The 21,967-nt window shown below is 47.6% G+C and overlaps 1 protein-coding gene across 1 annotated transcript in view; it reads right to left on the reverse strand.

Moving 5' to 3' along the window:
* The window catches only part of SMO (smoothened, frizzled class receptor), a 54,128-nt gene that overhangs the window by 1,346 nt on the left and 30,815 nt on the right, over nucleotides 1-21,967 (reverse strand). Inside the window, exons 6-11 of the mRNA XM_030216846.1 lie at nucleotides 17,661-17,784; nucleotides 15,571-15,663; nucleotides 10,825-10,933; nucleotides 7,561-7,746; nucleotides 6,196-6,344; nucleotides 4,605-4,739 (exon numbers count right to left, since the gene is read on the reverse strand). Of these exons, the coding sequence (XP_030072706.1) occupies nucleotides 4,605-4,739; nucleotides 6,196-6,344; nucleotides 7,561-7,746; nucleotides 10,825-10,933; nucleotides 15,571-15,663; nucleotides 17,661-17,784 (796 nt within the window). The remainder of the gene's footprint in view (nucleotides 1-4,604; nucleotides 4,740-6,195; nucleotides 6,345-7,560; nucleotides 7,747-10,824; nucleotides 10,934-15,570; nucleotides 15,664-17,660; nucleotides 17,785-21,967) is intronic.

Here is a 21,967-nt window from a genome sequence, read left to right on the forward strand (position 1 = left end):
GTCTGCCACCAGCACAGGCTTTGGCACTATGATGATGTGGCAACACCCCAAAGTGACATTTAGCAGGCACACCCTCCAATATGAAAGGAAATAAGGAAGCAACTGTGTTACAAAAGTCAGCCACTAGGGGGCAACCACAACAAGTTTTTCAGTTTCAGCCAACACCAAATCTGCGGTCAAAATTTGCCATTCGGTTTCAGCTGAAACCGATATCGAAATCAGCCTGACCCCCTGCCCCACTCCCCCTCCTCCATCACCACCCTTCCCCCACAAAGCAAAGGAGCTCCCACTTTCCTCCCTTCCTTCCTCCTCCAAACAGAAGAAGCCCTTAGACTTCCTATGCTGCCATGTTGACATGCAGAACTAGGCGGTGTACAATCCAATGTCAGGAAAAGAAATGGAAGGGAACTACAATTTCCTAAAGGAGACAGGATACATCCGCACAAGAAGACGGGTCCAATCACTACCAAGAGACACACAAATGTTGTAACATAACAAATAAAACTCCTTACCAATTGTGGAACTGGAAAAAGTTAGAAATAACATTTATGTCTTAAATATATAAGAAATTGTCTTAAGTGAGTTACTAACAAACGTTAGCTTAGCAGATCCCACTGACTAGGAAAAGGCCAGAATCTACTACTACTACTACTTAACATTTCTAGAGCGCTACTAGGGTTACGCAGCGCTGTACAAATAGAAGTCGCTGTTACTGCAGATCTCTTTATCTATGCTGACAAAGAAAGGCCTTTGGATAAGAGAGATTAAAGAAGGTCTGAAACTAACCAGTATTTGTGATAGATGTCTTCTTTTATTTATTTATTTATTAATTAGTATTTATTTACCGCCTTTTTGAAGGAATTCACTCAAGGCGGTGTACAGTAAGAATAGATCATTTTGTAAAAATAAATCATACTTTGAGTTTAACTAAACAGAAAAGGTTATAAATGTTAGTCTGTTATTAAATGTAGTTGAAAAATGCTATGTAACAGGCTTTTTCCATTGTACTACGCCCTTATACTTTAGACTTTTAGCATATTTGCTTACATTTAGTTCAGCATTCTATAAAGATGTATTGCTGAAGCTATGGAATTCTCTGTAGATGGATCAATAACCTTATATGTGACTGTGACAGAACAGCTTGTTTTTAAGCCTGTAAATTGTACTGAATATTTCTTGAATTGTATTTCTCCTATTGGCCAGCAGATGGTGTTTTCTGTTGTAAGCTGTTACAAAAAAACAAAAAAAAAAGCAATGTTCTCTCTAGTTTAACACAAACAGGAAGCAAACAGCAGTATATTTTTGAGATGTTTTTGTTGTTCTGGGCTCTGATTGGCCCAGGAGCTCATTTTCATTTGGATTTTACTGACTTTTTCTCCAGTCTTAGCCAGGGAGAAAAGAGAGATGGATCTCTTTGCTGAGGCTCAGTGAATTATATGATCTGATCTTCCCAGGTACTTTTTAGAAAGTAAAACAAACGTTTAGTTAGTGTTATAACTGATCCATATTTCAGTTACCTGTTATTGTTTGCTGATTGCACATTTTTTGTTCATTGTTCAATTGTTAAGACAATAAACCAGTTTATTGCCTTTTTATCTGGACATAAAGAATCCTGGTGGTTTCTGTGTTGGGTCTTTGAGTGCTTTCTGGGAACTGTGGGACCACTGGGAGTGTGGATCCAGTAATCCAGAAATCACTGGGAATAATTTGAGAGCGGGAGACTCGCCCAGAGGCAGTTGGGACCCAGTCGGTGGGAGGAGAGTGCTAGTGTAGAGCACAAGAGTCAGGTGCAGGCGGACCTGAGCTGTGCTGGGAATAGACTCTCTAAGAGGCCACTGGTAACCCCAGGCAGGTGGCTATGCATTTCGTGACAGTGACTGAGGGTATAAATGTAAGCATTTGCGTTGTCAAATTTCAGGGAGACTTGGAAGAAGACAGATTTCTCTCCCAGTCTTCCCTCCTTGTTGCCAAAAAGAAATTACGCAGCTCTAAATAAAAAACCAGTTTTACTGACCTCTTGTAATACAATGAATTTTATTTATCAAAAATTACGTACATTCCACACAAGAAAAACAGAGCCAGGGAGAGAGAATGAAACTACACCCTAAAAGACTTAAGGATCAAATGCTCACTCAAATAGCCAAGTTTTGATAGCTGTCTTGAAATCTTTGAGGGAAGAGATACTATGAATGTAAAGTGTACTGCTCTGTTGGGCTAGTGGCTAGTCAGAGCAGGAGCAATCCCCAGTCACTCCTGACCACACCAGGTCCAAATTTCAAAATGGCTGCAGTGACCTCCAGTAGCAATCTTGCAAGACTGCCACTGGAAGTTGTGGCAGCCATTTTGACTGTGTAGACAGCACAAACAGGAGCAACTGGGGATCGCTCCTGTCCTGACTTGCCACTAGACCACCAGGGCAGCACAACAGGCTGGAGGGGAGCCTATGGATGGGTCCAGGGAAAAGGAAGGGAGGAAGTGGGAGCTTTTTTATAGGGGGAGGGAGGAAAAGGGAACTCTTTTGGTTCGGAGGGGAGGGGAGGTGAAGGAAAACCATGGGACATAGCAAAGAAAATTTGGTTTCAGCTGAAAATGCACCAGCATTTTTGGATGAAACCGAAACAAGGCCAAATGTGTATTTTTGGTAGGATTCAGCTTCGGTGCTGAAACTGAAATTCGGTTGGCCTTTATCAGCCATGCAATAACTCAATGTGCTTCGCGCTGGTTGTCATACTCAGAGGTAAGTACAAAACAAAAAATCTCACAATTTAGTCAGTGGTCTGAACTTAGAGAACATTCAAAATGGAAATAACTGAAGAGAGTTCAGGGGAAAAAAAAAAGAAAAAAACAAAGGGGGACCTTCTCAGATATAGAGCAATCTGTCAGCTCTGGGATTGTTACCAAGTTAAAAAGATTTACAAAAATTGATCTCCGGGCTTTTCCTAATGGGCATTGTAGTCGTCTTTCCTTGCATTGACTGTTTTTGACTCCACCTGGTCTAACTTGAAGATCCTTCTTTCTGATTGGATCACTGGAAGGGGGCTGTGAGTTCACAGGTCAGCACTGAGGTAGGGCACATTTTCATCAGACAGCAAACAGAAACCACTGCTTCACAGATTCCATGCCAAACTCCCCTACAACATGGAGTTAATGAGAGTGATGGGAGCAGTTTCTACTAGGAAATGTTATAGAAGACAACACAAGGAAGCAGGGCAGAGGAGCACAGATAGCTGGTAGAGCTTTAATAATGTTCATTAGAGGCTGTGTAAGAGAGCAGATAAAGCTGGGAGAGTGCTGATGTTCACTAAAGGCTGTGTGAGAGAGCAGAGGAAGCTGGGAGAGTGCTGATGTTGATTAGAGGCTGTGTAAGAGAGCAGAGGAGGCTGGGAGACAGCTAATGTTCATTAGAGGCTGTGTGAGAGAGCAGAGGAAGCTGAGAGAGTGTTGATGTTCATTAGAGGCTGTGTAAGAGAGCAGAGGAAGTTGGGAGAGCGCTGATGTTCATTAGAGGCTGTGTAAGAGAGCATAGGAAGCTGGGAGAGCTCTAATGTTCATTAGAGGCTGTGTGAGAGAGCAGAGGAAGCTGAGAGAGTGTTGATGTTCATTAGAGGCTGTGCAAGAGAGCAGAGAAAGCTGGGAGAGCGCTAATGTTCATTAGAGGCTGTGTAAGAGAGCAGAGGAAGTTGGGAGAGCACTGATGTTCATTAGAGGCTGTGTAAGAGAGCAGAGGATGGTGAGAGAGTGCTTTATTTATTAGCTTACCTTTGTAGCGATCTACTGCTTTATTTACTAGGTGTATTTGTACAGTGTAAGAGTGATTGCTGGAACAAGGTCTGAAGTTTTGACGGGGAGGGGGGCGGGAATGTGAGAGTGACTGCTGGAACTCAAGGGGTTAGACAGAGTGACTGCTGGGCTAGTGGGGGACAAAGGGGAGAATAGTGTGAGATTGACTGCTGGGCCTGGGGTTGAAGGGGGCAAGAGTGATTGCTCTAACTAAGGGGTTAGAGAATGAGAGGGACTGGGTGAATGCTGGGGCCTGGGAAAGCTGGGAGTGGGAGAGAATTTCAGAGAGTGAGAGTGACTGCTGAAACTCAAGGGGTTAGAAAGTGAGAGTGAATAATAGGGTTGGTGAGGAGCAGAGATGAGAACAGTGTGGGACGGGGCTGGAGTGGGGTATGTGTGAGTGACTGCTGGAGGAAGAGAGGTGAAGACAGAGACTGGAAGTGACTGATGGGACAGGAGGGGAGAGTGAGAGAGTGCTAGATGGGGAGGACACATGAGGGTGATTGCTGGAACTGGCAGGGGTGGGGGAGCATCAGAGTGACTGCTGGAGAGGTGAGGCGGAGAGACAGGGAATGATTTCTGGGTGTGCTGGGGGAAGAAGTAGAGAACTCGAGAGAGACTGCTAATTGGGGTCATGGCTAAGGCTGGAGTGAGAAAATCAGCTAGTGTCACATAATTGAAATTGTAATTTGTTTCCTCAGTCCATTGTAAGCCGCTTTGAGGCCGCTTTAGTGGTATTAAGCGGAGTATAAATGTTCTGAGTAATAAATAAATAAATAATTAATTAATTAATTTCACTCAGTCATGAGGCAGTAGAAACATACCTGGTGTCACTGTTGGTGTGACAGAGATGTCCTGAGGTAAAATGGCTCCTCTCCTGGCCACCATCTTGGTTACGTGCTGAGCCCAGGCAGAAGACATGTCAGCTGATGGCTCATTCAGGTCAAAGTTCAAGCCCGCTGGAAGAAATGGCACAAGACAAGGCAGATCACACTACGTGTCTTTATTTCTAAATACTTGGGACAGTTTTTGTTGCATGTCGCTGGCTAGAAATAGTGTCCCAGTGCAACGCTGCACCCCCTCCCCCCCAGCAGCTTGTCTCCTTTGTTCTAACGCACTGAGCTTGGCGGCAGCTTCAGGCAAGGCCTGAACTCCACATGGAACCTTGAACAATAGCTGCAATGTGCTGCCATGGCAACCAGAACCCTACCACATTGCCACAGTTCCCAGAGGGTGTGCGGAGAAGGGTCTTGAAATCTGAGGTAAGTTATTGAAACTTTCTACAAGGCGTGAAGGCAGTTATTAGGGCAGTTATTGGTAGCATAACTGTCCTGCTATAATTTTAGTGATATGTTAGCAGTTTGCACTGATAGTGGCTAACAATGACATATGTGGCTGTCAGCGGTCACTAGTGGACATGTGGTTTAGGAACGGGGTCTGAGTCTCACTGATCAGTTAAAGGGGTTTGGGAACCACCACCTCCAAAAAAAGAGAGAACTCCTGAACTAGGGTGTCAAATACCCTGCACCAGCCCTGACTACCCCAGTCACCATTTCATTTCCAATTCCGAAACCACATCCCAAACAGGGAAAACCGAGACTGTCTCAGATTGCACTGTCACATTCTATCAACTGTTGCCACCTAGAAACCTGCACACTGTTTGCACCGTAAAGCTATCAGTATGGATTTCTGTTGCAAGGACACACAGGGAGACAGCCTGCCGGGCCTAGCATTCAGCCACATTGCTAAAGTTTGCTGTATCTGATCATCAATTTGGAAATCGAAGACAAGGGGCCCGATATTCAGACCTAGGAAGGTAGCCTGGCTGCCTCCCGCAGACAGCGCTCAGCCATTTACGGTGACCGGCACTGAATATCCGGTTTATTTTTGGTCAGTTCCAACTTAACCAGCCAAGCTAGTTAAGCTGGAACCAGCCAAAGATATTCCACCTGTTGACACGGTCATATCTGGCCGTCAAACATAGCCAGCCAGACGCTGAATATCAGCACTGACCGGCTATGTCATGTGACATAGCTGGTCATCTGGCTAGCCGCTAAGCGCTAATATTCAGCTGAGATAGCCAGCTATTTTGTGCTCAATATTGTGCACTAACCATCAGGCTACTCTTCCACTAGAATTAGGGTAGAAAACTTCAAGCAGGGACTACAGAAACTGTAGCTTGTTTCTGGAAGAGAGGCCAAAAACCCTGCCAGTCACTGACAGCGATGTCAACACAGTCTCAAAGACACCACTTTTCGGAACTAAGTCATGTACTTCAGGTAGAGTTTCCAGTATGACTCTTGAGGACTTCCTGTACAAGAAAGTCCTAGGAAGAAGTATTTGTGGTCTGTGCCTGGGGACATAGGTTTCTGGGAGAGCACACAGCTAGGAGCAGGGAATTCATGCACATCTCACCCACTGGTCCGTCGTGTGTCACTGTCTGCATGCTGAAGGACAGTTCCTTGTCCGGGTTCCCCAACAGCTCCTTCCTCTTGGAGAAGGCCTTGGCTATCATCTTGCTCTTTTTAATTCTTTTAGGTTCGTTGTCACTACGGCCCAGGATCCTGGTGAGAGACAGAGAGGAGCTAAGCAGCAGGGACAAGCCCCCACTGTCCTGTGGTCTCTATAGTTACAAACCCCCTCCCCAGGAATTCATTTGAGAAATGGCTGCTTTGTGGGGCAGAGGTGTGGGACCTACAGCTTGGCATTGATGGTTATTGGTCACCTTCTTTTTCATGATTACTCGTTTTCTAGTTATGGTGAAAAGGACAAAAAGACCCACACATTTGATCAGAAATCATCAGAAGGGAGGGATGAGTGAGATTCAATAGTGCTATCTCAGCACTTCTCCATTGGCTCTAACCCCTTCTCTTCTCTTCTGAATCATGTTCAAGGATTCTGGGAGTAGAGGTGGATGGTCTATCGTTTTCTAATCATGTAAGATCTGTAGTCAAAAAATCATTTTACACGTTAAAAAGAGCGATTCTCAAATCTTTTGAGTTTGAAAAATTTAGACTGCTAGTTCAATGGATCATTTTAAGGGCTCCCTTCACTCCATCCCTACCAATTTAAATGTCCCTATATTATCCGTGTTATTTTTTAAAGTATGTGGATAGGGAATTCATGAGAACAGAACTGCCACGGGGGCTGATCCATTCAGCAGGAGATTTAGGGTCTGCCCCCAGCCCACCTCAGATCCACCCCACCCATTGCTCCACCTAGCTCCACACACAACTCTGCCCATTTCTCTGCCCCCAGCCCACCCCACCCATTGCTCCACCCACAACTGCCCATTTCTCCGCCCCCAGCACATCTGATTCGCAGCCAATGGCCATAGGCGTGGTCTCCCCATCCAGCGACAGCAGGAAAGCCTTCATAAAATGTTATCTCGTAGTGGGGCATGGGATCAGCAGTAGCAGGAGATGGTGCTTTGTGAAGGCACCTTCTGCTGTCACTGGATGGGAGGCCACTCAGCGGGAGATCCTTGGCAGGAAATGACCCCGGGAGACTTGGCAGGTCTGTGAGAGAGATTTGAATGCAGTGGAGGCAGTGCATGCAAATCTCTCTCACGAATATTCATTGTGGATATTCTGAAAACTTGTGCCTCCAGGACCAGGATTGGAAGCCACTGGTCTACATCATTACATCCTGAACAAAACTGAATATGCTCTAATGGTTGATGCCAGTCTCTGTTTAATCTGATTTTACTTTGGTTAACTGGAGCCCTCATACTTATTTTTGTCTGGGAGGCCCAGACAGGAAGGGAAGGTGAGCTCCTACCTGCACCAAGTACGCTTCCAAATGAGGAGAGTGGCCTTGGTCCACACCCAGGTACTCATGGAGATACCGGTACCAAACATGGCAAAGAGGTTGATCTTCTCTACCAGCAGACTGGGACGGTTCTTGATCTCACAGTCGGGGATGGGCTTGTTGGTCTGCACTGCAACGGTCACGTTGGCCTCACACCTGGGGAAAAGACGTATTGCTTACAGCCAGGGAAGCTGGGATTCAGAAACTGTGGCATTAGCAGTAAGAAGGTACCAGATGTGCCTGAACCAGCTTAATAAATCAACATATGCATCCAGCTTCTCTTATATAAGCACGCAACTATGGAATGCACTCCCAAACGTCATGAAAACAATGCACGACCTAACAAATTTCCGGAAATCGCTAAAAACCAACCTCAAAGGCGTACCAGAACAATCCAACCTAAACACCTATAACCCTGCAACACAATCGAAATTCCTACCAGAACTGGACAAAACTTAACCCTCTCTCCTTGTATACTTAACATACTCTGTCACTTATGAACATTAATACTAGATCACTCTGTATTTCGCTCGCCGTAATTGGCGATCGCCATCACGGTACTATGTAAGCCACATTGAGCCTGCAAATAGGTGGGAAAATGTGGGATACAAATGCAACAAATAAATAAATAATGCATCATTAGTTCCAATGACTCTGTATTTTTAGGGAAGAAGCCCTTTAAAAATCTTGCAAAGATTTGACATCCATCTTTTCAGGAAATGCTCTTTGACCTGTGCTCAGTCCAATCAAAGAACAGGAAAGAACCAGCAGGTATAAGGGAGCGTGTTGTGATTTGGCAGAAGAAGTGGCAGACCGCAGCTCATGTGAGCTGTTTGCACTGTTGTTCTTTGCCCAACTGCTAGATGGCACTTTAGAAGGATTGCATAGTGAAAAGCCTCCCCCACCCCTCTCCACGGCTCCTGAGATGGGAATAAAAGCTGTGATCTGCCACTGTGCGGCTTACAAGGCATGGTTAATATTTCCTGAACAAGTCCTGAAAAGGAAGACATGAATTTTACAAAGCAACATGAACATTTTTTTGCTTAAAGTCTGAAACCAATACCCTGCCTTTCCCTTGCACGCAGATCCGATAAGGGCTGGTGTTAGACATGCCCAGACCCAGGGCAAAAATATGGAAAGGGACCCCAAAGTCAGCTGGCAGGCTATACTTCAACTTTAGCCAGGTCTGAGACCCCCTGTGGTATGGGGCCCAGGGCAATTATCCTGTTTGCACACCCCCTCCTAATGCCAGCCCTGAACCCGATGCCTATTCAGTTTCATGACCTGTAGATGCTTGAGCATGAGTGAACAAACTCAGAGATGCCAAGCAGGGCTGCCGAGAGACTGGGCTGGGCCCGGGGCAAGGCCGTCCCCGGGGTCCCGCCCCGCCCACTCGGCCCCCCCTCCACCCCCCTGAGGTCGCCGCTGCTACTGCTCCCCCTCCCCCCATCCCCCTCCGTCCGCCACCGGGCCGGGCTCCCTGCATTGAAATCACAGCGCCTCTCACCTCCGTGTGAAAGCGCTGCAGGCAGCAGATCGCCTCCCTTCGGCCCTCCTTCCCTCCTTGTGTCCCGCCCTCGCGGAAGTTAAGTCAGACGAGGGCAGGGCACAGGGAGGGAAGGAGGCCTGAAGGGAGGCGATCTGCTGCCTGCAGTGCTTTCACACGGAGGTGAGAGGCGCTGTGATTTCAATGCAGGGGGCCCATTGAAATCAGTGCTGCAAGTCTCACAATACACCAGGATAGGGAAGTCAGAAATGCAGGACTGTCCCAAAATTTAGCCTGGAACTGGGTAACTTGGCATCTCAGCAACCCTTTATACACACGGGGGGGGGGGGGGGGGGGCCCGCATGAATGTCAATACAATCCCTGGCAGGCAGCAACATTACACGATGTTGGAACTGGACATGCACAAAGCTCCATAGGCCTTCTGTGACAAATAAATAAATAAATAAAATAAAAATGTAACTAAAAACGATGGAAACAATGTGCTAGAATGGCTACTCTGAAAATATTTGTGAAATACAGTATTTTAAATCACCATAACTCTGGCGAATGATATTTTCTGTATATACTTCCCATGGTCTTGCGGGCTGTATAAATTTCAATGGGGGGGGGGGGGGCGGCAGGTTGCCCACTTCTGTGCTAGAGACAGTAATTTATGATCTAAGGAGGAAGCCCTATCATTACTCAACAGTGACATCTAGTGGCGGGCCAATGGCATGGGTGGGCATTCAGGGTTACTGACCACGTTCTCCTTAACTACATCCCACCCAGCAGGTCAGAGCCAGCAAAGCATTGTACCTTCCAAATCTAACTGCAAAAGGAAAGAGAAAGCAAGTTCAAAAAAGGTTCCAGGTTGGTAACCTGGCACAGGCAGTTCCTTGTGACTCTGGGCAAGTCACTTAACCCTCTATTGCCCACCGCATAGAGCCTGCCATGAGTGGGAAAGCGCGGGGTACAAATGTAACAAAACAAAAAAAAAAACACCACTCACTGCCCCCAGCAAAAGTGGGACAGTAGGCATGGCGCTGGTACAGAGTCACTGGATGCAATATCAGAACTCAGGTCTTCAGACTCCACTCCCCCTCTCTCCCCCTTCCCCCCCACTACTGCCTCTACTCCCCCCACCTCACAGGTCTTGAAGTGGGCGAGCCTGCTGGGGTCAGTTCTAGTCTTGCAGGCAGTGGCAGCAGTCAGTGAGTGAAGCCCCATCCTGTGTGAAGGCCCCCCTTCCCCCCCCCCCCTGCTCTGCACAGGTCCCCTTTCCAATTAGGAAGCCTGTGTGTAAAGGGGTGATCACATAGTAGTTCAGGTCCTGCTCTATGACTACTGTTGCAGTGGGCCCAGGATCAGCTCCAACAGTGTCTCCCACTATAAACAGAGAAGGGGCAGAGCAGAAGTGGTGGGAGCAAAACAGGAAGGGGGGTGGAGAGAGGAAATGGCAAGAACCCACCAATAAATGGATGACTTCCACTTCAGCCAAGGTGCTGCTGGCCCTGCCTACCTGCTGTGTTTAGAGTAAATGCAGGGAGCTGGAGTCTGTGCCCCTCTTACTGCAGGGACTGGGTTAGGTAAGAAGGCGAGGGTTAAATATGGAGTAAGTTCCCTTGCACTGCCTCTCTAGTGGCTGGATCCAGAGAAAACTGCAGGGAGCAATTCCTTTGCCCAAGAATCTTGCGCATGCCGAGCTCCAGCCGTTTCTACACAAGATGAAGTACTCAAGTCATACTCACAGCACATACTCCCGGAAGCTGCGTTCCCACTCCGCTTGATTGAAGAAATCATAGAAATGGCAGCCAAACGTGATCAGCACAAAGCCAAAGGCCAGGAAACCGAAGATCCCTGTTACAGAAACCAGCACTGCATTTCCCACACTCTTCATAGTCACTGAAATCATACATCTAAACTTTCCCTAGTCGCTGGATACACTGTGACCACCGTGTGGAAAACTCTAGAGATATTTTGTAAATGGAATCTTTTGGGTTATCCTGCATCTGTCCAGAGACTTTCCCCCAGCTCTCACCCGCAAGGATCTTCCTGTCCAACCACATCTGCTCAATGTCCCCTTCCATATCTGCCCAATGTCTCCCTCCTGGCTCACATCTGGCCACAGATTCACTCCCTGTTAGGGTTACCATATTTGTGGAGACAAAAAAAAAGAGGACACACACAAAAAATTGCCACCCTGCCCCAGCCGCACAGTCACCTTGATCCCCCATAAAAGTCAGATTCTACAAGCAGTGAAAACACTGGTAAAAGTAACAGAAATTAATTTACCTCTGTAGCCTAAATAGAAAATTAGAAAAAATGAACATTTCCAAAAAATCAAACATCCATGAGCAGCATGTCCCCCTCTCCTCTCCATCCCCTTCTAGCCATGTGATGCATTTCCCCCTTTTCCCTTCCCTTCTCTCCTTTCCCCTCCCGTCCACGAGCAGCTTGCCCACTTGTCTCCTGCCCCTCCCCTCCCAGGCCTACCTTGCAGCCTCTTCAGGGGCAGGAAAGAACCCCACTCTTTCCTGCCTGCAGTCACTGACCTCCCCGCTGCCGCTGCTTCTTGAAAATGGCTGCCGAGACTTAAAGCGGTGGCCTCGCACGACTTCCGTGAAGTCTTGCCAGCCATTTTCAAGAAGTAGCAGCAGCGGGGAGGTCAGCATCAGTGGGCAGCAAAGAGTGGGGTTCTTTCCTGCCCCAAACAGGCCACTAGACCACCAGAGTGCACTACGGTAGGCTGGGGGGGGGGGGGAAGAGGGCAAGCCCGTCTGCCTATCAACCCAGAAACCCAGACAAACGGGCTGACTGGAAAAGAAAAACGTTCATGCACCCGACAGTCCCCTGAAAATGAGGACATGTCCAGGGAAATCCGGACGTATGGTAATCCTACTCCCTGTTCTTATTTGCCCAGCATCCTCTTTCCAGCTTACATCTGGCCACAGATCCACTCCCTGTTCACATCTGTACAGCATCTGTCTTGCAGCTAACATCTGCCCAGCAAGCAATTCTCATAATCATAATCACTTTGTGCACTTTTCACACTTCCTTGGTAATTTACAAGTCAATATTCAGCCATCATAGTCAGTGCTTTTTTTTTTTTGTTTTTAATGCCAGTTGTGGTGATCAAATATTCAGCACCACAGGGCTTCGTTCTGTTTCTGTGAGTCTGACGTCCTGCACGTTGTACGTGCAGGACATCAGACTCAGTCAGAAACCAAAGGAAGGAAGAAGACTTTGGCTGGCAGGGGTTGGGGTCCCCGCCAGGAAAGGTAGCAGGCAACGGGTTGGCGGTGGGAGGGGGGGTTGAGAGGGTCGCCGGCAGGGGGGTCCAGGGCCAAATCTACAGGGACTCAGGCCCCCGTGGCCCCATAGCAGCTACGCCCCTGCTACCCAGACAAGTTCTGGGACTGTCCTGGGTCTGTTTTAGCACTAACCACTGGCGTAGCTACTTGGGGCCACGGGGGCCTGGGCCCCGATTTGGCCCTGGACCCCCCTGCCGACGACCCTCTTGACCCCCCCTCCCACCGCCAACCCTCCCCCGCCACCGCCGTGAGCTACCTTTGCTGGTGGGGGACCCCAACCCCCACCAGCCAAGGTCCTCTTCTTCCGACACAAAGGCTTCGTTCTGTTTCTGTGAGTCTGACGTCCTGCTGGCAGGGGACCTGCTGATCTGCAAGGCTTCGTTCTGTTTCTCTGACGTCCTGCACGTACAACATGCAGGATGTCAGAAGCAGAAAGAAGCCTTGCAGAAAGAAGAGGACCTCGGCTGGCGGGGATTGGGGTCCCCCACCAGCAAAGGTAGGCGACGGCGGCGGGGGAGGGTTGGTGACAGGAGGGGGGTCGAGAGGGTCGTCGGCAGGGGTCATCAAAGTTGGTGGTGGTGGTAGTGGTGGCGGTGGGGGGGGTCGGTAATGGTGGGGGGGGGGGCTAAAATGTGCCTCCTCACCTCGGGCTTGGACCCCCCTCCCGCCGAAGTCTGGCTACGCCCCTGGCATTAAACCACAGATATTTGCACCTACTTTTTAACATCTGGACAGATTTTCAGAAAGTAATGGACACAGACTTAATAATAGAATCTACACATGTTAATTTCTGATCCCACCCAAAACACACGCTCAGGAACACTTTTCCTAAATGTGTCTTAAGATGTGTGTGTGTGATGGAACATCCCAAATACATTTTGCTGTATTTTTTTTTAAACACTGGGACGTCCTTTTACTAAGCTGCGACAAAAAGGGGGCCTGCACTGACATCAGTGTGTGTTTTTGATGTGTTCTGAGGTCCCCGTTTACTGCAGCGGGTAAAAGGCTGTTTTTTGTTTTTTTTTAAAAGAAATTGCTGTGCGGCAAGTGAAGCACATGCCGTGCCGCCATTTCGGGGGTGGGGGAGAGGAGCACTTACCGCCACCCATTGAGGTGGTAGTAATGGCTTCCACGCTAACCAGGGGGTAACCGGGCAGCGCCCAGCACTGCCTGATTACTGTCGGGTAAACACCGGTACTACGAAAATAAAAATATTTTTGTAGCGCCAGAAATGGTGCTGGACTGCTGCAGTAGCCCGGTGGTACTTCCAGTTCAGCGAGCGGTAAGCCCACGTTGGGCTTACTGTCGCTTAGTAAAAGACCCCCTGGGTGCAGCATTTAAAAGATGCAGATGTTCAGCATCACTATACAAATAGTCAGTGGCTGGCAGGATACTACTGCTAAACACGTCATCCTATCTGCCCCTCTGTTATACGGATGGTAATGGAGCAGCCATATAGCTTGGATAGTGGAATAATAGATTTATGTGCCTGCTGATTTTTATTGTTCAGGTACATGTACATTTTATGATGCATTTTTAATTATATATATATATATATATATATATATATATATATATATATATATATATATATATAAAATCTGTTTTGTTTATACATAAGGACAAGGGGGCCCACTCAGGGGTGTGCTGGTAAATTTTTAACAACGGGCTCTTTCTCTGGACGGGGGGGTGGGGGAGCAACACTTGCCTCTCTTTCCTCCCTCCCTTCGTGCGGGCAAGCTAGGCATACCTTTGCTGGCAACCACTCCCAACGTCTTGCTCAGAGCAGCATGCTGGAACTTCTCACACATGCTCAAGAAGTCCGAGCCTGCTGCCCAGAGCTGGAAACAAGGAGCGGGGAACAGCAGTAGTCTATTTACTTGGCTGGCAGGGCTCAGCATCCCCACCAGCAAAGTAAAAGAGAATTCAGCAGGGGGCCCAAACCCACATTTTGGGAGCCAGTTGTTAAAGTAGCCATGGAGGGCCCTACTTTAACAACCGGCTCCCAAAATTCTTAAAAGCTTAACAACCGGCTCTTGCGAGCCTGTGAGAACCTGCTCCAGCACACCACTGGGTCCACTCCTTCCACAGTAACGCAAGCAAACCAAACACAGGGTGGAAGAAAACAAGTCCAATTCTGAATCCACAAACAGGGACGCAGCCTAGTAAAGCAATTTGTAAAAAAAAAAAAAAAGGCTGTGTCCCTGTTTGTGGATTCAGAATTATTATACTTGTGCTTTTCTAGCACTCAAAGCTGACTCGACGTCCAGCAGAGGTTTTATTGACCCCTGAAGAAGGCTTTTTGCCGAAACACAGACCATGTAGGGTCCCAATAAACTTTGTTTGGAGCTCTTTCTTTAGTGTTTTGGCTGGTCCCTTGGACTTGTTTTCTTCCACCCTGTGTTTGGTTTGTTTATACATAATCCATAATGGTTAAGTGAATATATCAAATCTAACTAAATCATATGAAAAAAAAAAGGAACGTGATCTGTATCAGTTTTATAGGAGTTTTGACGAAGTGTTTTCTGTGCAAAATGTAATTTGGAAATGTAATAGTATAAAGCTCTTAACCAGTGGCGTAGCGGGGGCAGCTGCCACCCGGGGTGGATCGCCGCTGCACCCTCCCCCCCCCCCCCCGGGTGCAGACCAACATGACACCCCCCCCCCCCCCGGCATAGCACCACCCCGACACAGTCCCCACCTGCCTACGAGCTCCATCCATCTGCAGCGCTGCTGTAAAGAAGAAATCACTTCGTCGGCCCTTCCCTCACTCACTGTGCCCCGCCCTTGAGGAAATAGGAAGTTACGTCAGAGGGCGGAAAACATTGAGTGAGGGAAGGGCCGACGACTCGATTTCTTCTTTACAGCAGCGCTGCAGATGGATGGAGCTCGTAGGCAGGTGGGGACCGTGTTGGGGGGGGGGGAGGCGCTGCGCCGGGGGGGGGGGTGGACGGATGCACCCCCCCACCCGTTGACACCCGGGGCGGACCGCCCCCACCGCCCCGCCCTTGCTACGCCACTGCTCTTAACACACATATACACATACAAAGACACACACAAAAAGGAGAATGCAACAAGACACACACACACTATCATATAATAGAATTTACAGTTACCCAGCCTTAACGTGTAAATCCTTACACACAGACACACACACACACATATACACACACACGCACTTACCCAGCCTTAACATGGTCTCATTGATTTTACTGGCAGCTTTTTCACTCAAGAGACCAGGATGGTTACTTTTAATGGAAAACAAGGTCATTACACCTAAAAAGCAATAATGAATTAAAAAAAACATTTCAAAAAGGTAAAATTAGGAGTCACTAAAGCTAAAACCACTCTGTGCCTCACTGAGCTGACTATTAACGATCCAGCTTCGCTGAACTGAACCATTTCTCTAACATGTACTACACTTTTGAGTTACAGGTTCTCAGCCTAATAAGCTTCAGCATCATCCCAACTTCCACGCTGAGAGGGAACACACATCTCGGGGCTTCTCTCAGTGAATACACCATGACCAGTCTGCACACCTCTGGGACCGGGAGCGTCTCTCACTAATACTCCATGTCAGGGGCGTAGCCAGACACCTAATTTTGGATGGGCCCAAGCCCAAGATGGGTGGGCAGAAAAACTCCGTCTTGTCCCACAAGTGATTTGGCCTCTCCCTCTCTCGCCTGCATGCCATGTGGTCTCTCAAACATTCCCCCTCCCCTGCATACCTTTTAAATAGCAGCTTTTCACCGACAGCGAGCAGCAACTAATACACACTGCTCATGTTGGCCTCACAGCCTTCCCTCTGATGTAACTTCCTGTTTCCACATAGGCAGGAATACATCAGAGGGAAGGTTATGGGGCCAGTGCAAGCAGTATGTATCAGTCGCTGCTCACTGCAGGCAAAGATCTGCTATTTAAAAGGTATGCAAGGAGGGACAGTTGTTGAGCGTTTTCGGCTGGTGGGACTTGGGGATCCATTCCAGCCACATCATAGGTGTGCTGATACTGGGTGGGCCTGAGCCCAAAGTGGGTGGTCCTGGGCCCACCCGAGCCCACCCTTGGCTACGTCACTGCTCCATGTTCAGTTAGGGTTACCATATTTGCAGTGAGAAAAAAAGAGCACACAAAATATCACCCCACCCCCCTCTCACACCCCCACTCTGCCCCTGTCACCTTGACCCCCCCCCCATAAAAGCCAGATTCCCTCTCTCCCCCTACATGTATATCCCCTCCAGCCTCCCCAATCTTTTTTCCAGCGTCCCTCCACCCACCTAACTCCATTTACATCCCCTCCCCTCCTGTACCTTTTTGTAGTGCCCAGGTGGTCTAGTGGTCCCTTTGGGGCAGTAAAGAGCCCCTTCTTTCCTGCCCAGCTCCTGGTGCCACTTCAAAATGGTTGCCAAGAGTTCAAGCAGTGACCTTGCAAGACTTCTGTGGGAGTCTCATGAGGCCGCCATTTGAACTCTCAGCAGCCATTTTGAAGCAGAGCAGGGACAGGTCTGTAGCCAAGCTGGGCAGGAAAGAGGGGCTCTTTCCTGCCACAAAGAGACCATTAGACCACCAAGGCACAATAATAAGGTAAAGGAGGGGAGGATAGGGCACCCTGTGGCCCGCCTGCCCGTCCACCCGCCAGCCTGCCTGTTTGTCCACAAACCCGGACAAATGGGTAGACTGGCAAAACCCAGCCGGATGCCACACAGTGTCGTCAAAAAAGAGGACATGTCTGTCAGAACGGATGCTGACCGGTTAAAGAGCGCTTAACTGGCTATCTGCCGATATTCAGCAGGGGATAACCGGTTATCCTCCGCTGAATATCCGCGATTAGCAACTGGTGCAAAACCGATTATATCACACGATATAACTGGCTATCTGCTGATTTTTAAACAGGGTTTGGCGGTCATAATTGTCTGCATCAAATCCTGGTAAATCTTTGGCAGGTTTAAAGGCAACCGGCTATGTCTCAATATCGACCTAGCTGGTTATCTTCACACTGGCCAAAAAACCCCCCGGATATTCAATGCCGGTCACCGGATACGGCACGGCACTGAATATCCGGACCGCAGGGGACAGCCCGGCTATCTCCCACAGCCTGATTATCAGGGCCTATATCTGTAGACCTTAGATGCAGGGAGCTTTTCTCTCACTAAGATACCATTGATAATAGCAGAAAGGGTGGTATGTCTGCACAGCTCAGACACAGGGAATTTCTCTCCCATTCACACTCAGAGTTTGGTGTGTTCAGGAAGACAAGAGAAGCACAGGTAACGCACCTCGCACTAGGAAGTAACCTCCGATAAGTAGCACTAGGCCTATCGGAGCTAGGACAAAGCCAGCCCGGTAGTGATAGTTCTTGTATCCCACGAAGCAAATCCCGCTGACCGAGTCCCCATCCACCTGTCCAAAGAAAGACAAAACACACGGTGTCAGTGACTGGTTATGGTTATGTGACAAGCTTTATCAATTGCAAAACATCTTAAATCCGTTATTCAATGCCTTAAAGTCATGCAATGAGAAACTATCGGTGTCTGTATTTTCCGACAATTCAAACAGGATTTATGTTCACATCATTAAATGTCCTGGTCATAAAATGTATATAGGAAAAACAACCAGATTGTTAAAAACTAGAATAAAATGCAAAGAAATCCTGTTTGAATTGCTGGAAAATACAGGCACTTGAAGACATTTAATAACGGATTTAAGATGTTTTGTAATTGATAAAGTGATGGAAAATGTCAGGGGAGAGGGTCAGGGGACAATCTTAGATTGTGAGCCGTCCTGGGACAGGGAAATACCCAGTGTACCTGAATGTAACTCACCTTCAGCTACTACTGAAAAAGGTGTGAGCAAAATGCAAATAAATAAATAAAATTACTTCAATCAGAGCAAAAGTGGATATTGATAGGTTAAAATCACCAGATCCATGTGGTCTCAATTCAGCCATAGATTGGAAAGTGTTTTTATTATAAAAAGTGAATCAGTACAGTTAACAGCATGTAATTAATTGAAATAGTATTAAGTTAGTGAATAGTACTTGTAAATAGTAAATGTAAGCACACTTCTGGGTCAGCGGCATAGCTGCCGAGAGGGGGGGGCAGGGGGGCAAAATTCCCCAGGCCCGGGCCTCCAAGGGGGGCCCGGCGCCGCAATCCCACCCGCCCTCTGTTGTCGACCGTCTGCCCCCTGCATTGAAATCGCAGTCTCACCTCCGTGAAAGCAGCGCTGCAGGCAGCAGAACGCCTCCCTTCGGCCCTCCTTCCCTCTCTGTGCCCCGCCCTCATCTGACGTAACTTCCGCAAGGGCGGGACACAAGGAGGGAAGGAGACCTGAAGGGAGGCGTTCTGCTGCCTGCAGTGTTGCTTTCACGGAGATGAGACTGCGATTTCAATGCAGGGGGCCCGGTGGCGGACGGAGGGGGGGAGCGGCGGCAGCAACCTCGGGGAGGGTGGAGGGGGGGGAACGGTGGCAGTGACCTCGGGGGGGGGGCGGGGCGGAGAGGGCGGAACCCCGGGGGCATCCTTGCCCCAGGCCCAGCTCAGTCTCTCGGTGGCCCTGGTCAGCGGGTCAGCGTTCAATGTAAGAGCCGGTGCCAGCTGCTCAGTAAGGTACGGGTAACAGTTAACTTTTAACAGCGGGCACTTAGCAGGCCTTAGATATAAGTTCTCACCACAGTTTTTATTTTTTTCAGATAGGTAATCATTAGAAATAGAATAAAATAAAACATGGAAAAGAAAATAAGATGATACCTTTTTTATTGGACATAACTTAATACATTTCTTGATTAGCTTTCGAAGGTTGCCCTTCTTCCTCAGATCGGAAATAAGCAAATGTGCTAGCTGACAGTGTTTATAAGTGACAACATTCAAGCATTACTATGACAGTAAAATAGATACTATTGGAGATTCTACATGGAATGTTGCTACCATTGGAGATTCTACATGGAATGTTGCTACTATTGGAGATTCTACATGGAATGTTGCTATTCCACTAGCAACATTCCATGTAGAAGGCTGCGCAGGCTTCTGTTTCTGTGAGTCTGACGTCCTGCACGTACGTGCAGGACGTCAGACTCACAGAAGCAGAAGCCTGCGCGGCCACATTGGTGATCTACAAGGGCCGACTTCTACATGGAATGTTGCTAGTGGAATAGCAACATTCCATGTAGAATCTATAGAAATCAAACAAAATAAAACATGGAAAAGAAAATAAGATGATACCTTTTTTATTGGACTAACTTAAGGCATTTTTTGATTAGCTTTTGAAGGTATCACTTCTTTGTCAGATCAGAAATTATTTTTTGGGGGGGAAAACCAAGCAGATTTTGACACACTGCGCTAGATAGTACAACAGCGGGATGGCCGGTGTCTTGAAAATAAGGACACCGTATGGGGTCCTGATGAAGCCGAGTAAGGCAAAATGGACGTCTCTGTCGAGCCAAGAAGAGCCTTGCACAAAAGATCAGTGTCAGTTTGCTTTGTATGAATACTATTTAGAGGTTTTTGCATGGAACCATTTTAATGAAAGTGTGAAAACTATTGAGTCATTCAAAATATGAATTATTACAGTTTGTGTAAATAAGGTGTTTGAATGCAGAGTAAAGGGTGTTAAAGTGTATAAATGTAAAGCTGAGGGGTATTTTCTTGACCAGTGATGGTGATACATTTGTAACTTTTCTCAAGGTACCTTACAGATAGGGCCGTGAGAGCCACTGAGGTCTTTTCCCCCAGAAAACAACTTCAGAAACCCTTTTACTAAAGGGTCGGTGCGCAGCAAGCCAATCCGGAACTACTGTCGGGCTACCGCAGCAGCCCGACGGTGGTTTCCACCCCCAGCACGCGCCACTTCCAGCGCAAAAAAATATGTTCTATTTTTGTAGCGCTGGCACTTACCCAGCAGTAATGGGGCAATGCAGCACACTGTCTGAAAACGGTAACGGAGTTCAAACATGCGTGGGATATGCATAGAGGAATCCTGTGCAGAAGGAATGGATCCTCAGAAGCTTAGCTGAAATTGGGTGGCGGAGCAGTTGGGGGGAAGAGGGGGTGGTGGTTGGGAGGCGAGGATAGGGGAGGGCAGACTTATACGGTCTGTAACAGAGCCGGTGATGGGAGGCGGGACTGGTGGTTGGGAGGCGGGAAATACTGCTGGGCAGACTTATATGGTCTGTGCCCTGAAAAGGACAGGTACAAATTCAAGGTAAGGTATACACATATGAGTTTGTCATGGGCAGACTGGATGGACCATGCAGGTCTTTTTCTGCCGTCATCTACTATGTTACTATGTTACTATGTCTGGTTAGCGCTGGGTTAAAAACCAAACAGAGAGGGTATACAGCATACATACAAAGTTTACAAAAAGGAAAAAAGCAACACGGGGCCTTCAAGACTGAGACAACGGGAGTATTTTATTGACAAATGACCCGACATGGGCCGTGTTTCGGCGCTAAACAGCGCCTGCCTCAGGGGTCAGGATTTAGTTGTAAAGTGTACAAGGTGTATGTATGTCCAATGCCTCTGAAAATTAACGAAGGAAATCTTTAAATGTCGAAACAGACAGCCGCAGCATTGAAAATAGACTCCTGTGTTTCGACAGGCATGCTTGGATTTAAAGATTTCCTTTGTTCATTTTCAGAAGCATTGGACATACATACACCTTGTACACTTTACAACTAAATCCTGACCCCTGAGGCAGGCGCTGTTTAGCGCCGAAACATGGCCCGTGTCGGGTCATTTGTCAATAAAAATACTCCCGTTGTCTCAGTCTTGAAGGCCCAGTGTTGCTTTTTTTCTTTTTGTATACCGCTGGGTTAACACAGGAGCCCTTACCACCACCTCAATGGGCGGCGGTAAATGCTGCCCCCCCCCCCCGAAATGGCCGCACAGTAAGTGGTTCACTTATCGTACGGCCTTTTCTTGTCGAGAAAAAAAGACAGCCTTTTACCTGCTGCGGTAAAAGGAGGTATCAGCGCACATTAAAAACACACTTTGACGCTAACGCAGACCCTCTTTTACCGCAGCTTAGACTCCTCAGTGTAATATCTCAATATCGCGTATAGTGGGAACACCTGGATTTACGGCTTTGATTAACGTAACACCCTGAAGCACAGCCAGGAGAAGTGGGGATTTTTTTTTTTCAGTACTACAACAGAGTCAGAGCTTGAATCGTGATCACATTGGAGGTTTCCGATTATGGCAAAGTTAATGTCATCGTAGTGACTTCTCCATTTTTATGTATATTTATAAGGAATTCGAAAAGAGTTTACTGTTTATTTGGTACTTACTATAGCGCCTATCAGTGCAACCACAATAAAGTAGAAGGGAAATCTGGAGTGTATAACTTTCTCTAAACCTTTCCTCTAACTTTCCAATATGAATGGAGTTCTTTCTTTTCTCATTTTGTTTCATGATTTAGCTATTGTAAACCGCTCAGATGGTATCCAAAGGGCAGTATAACAGAAAAAAAAAAACTTGGAAACTTGGGGGTCCTTTTACTAAGCTGCAAAAGTGTCTACGCCACCCAACGCATGCCAAAATGGAGTTACCGTCCGACTACTGCATGGCTCCAGCGGTAATTTCATTTT

Source organism: Microcaecilia unicolor, chromosome 10 (assembly GCF_901765095.1).
Source record: "Microcaecilia unicolor chromosome 10, aMicUni1.1, whole genome shotgun sequence".
NCBI classification, from domain to species: Eukaryota; Metazoa; Chordata; class Amphibia; order Gymnophiona; family Siphonopidae; genus Microcaecilia; species Microcaecilia unicolor.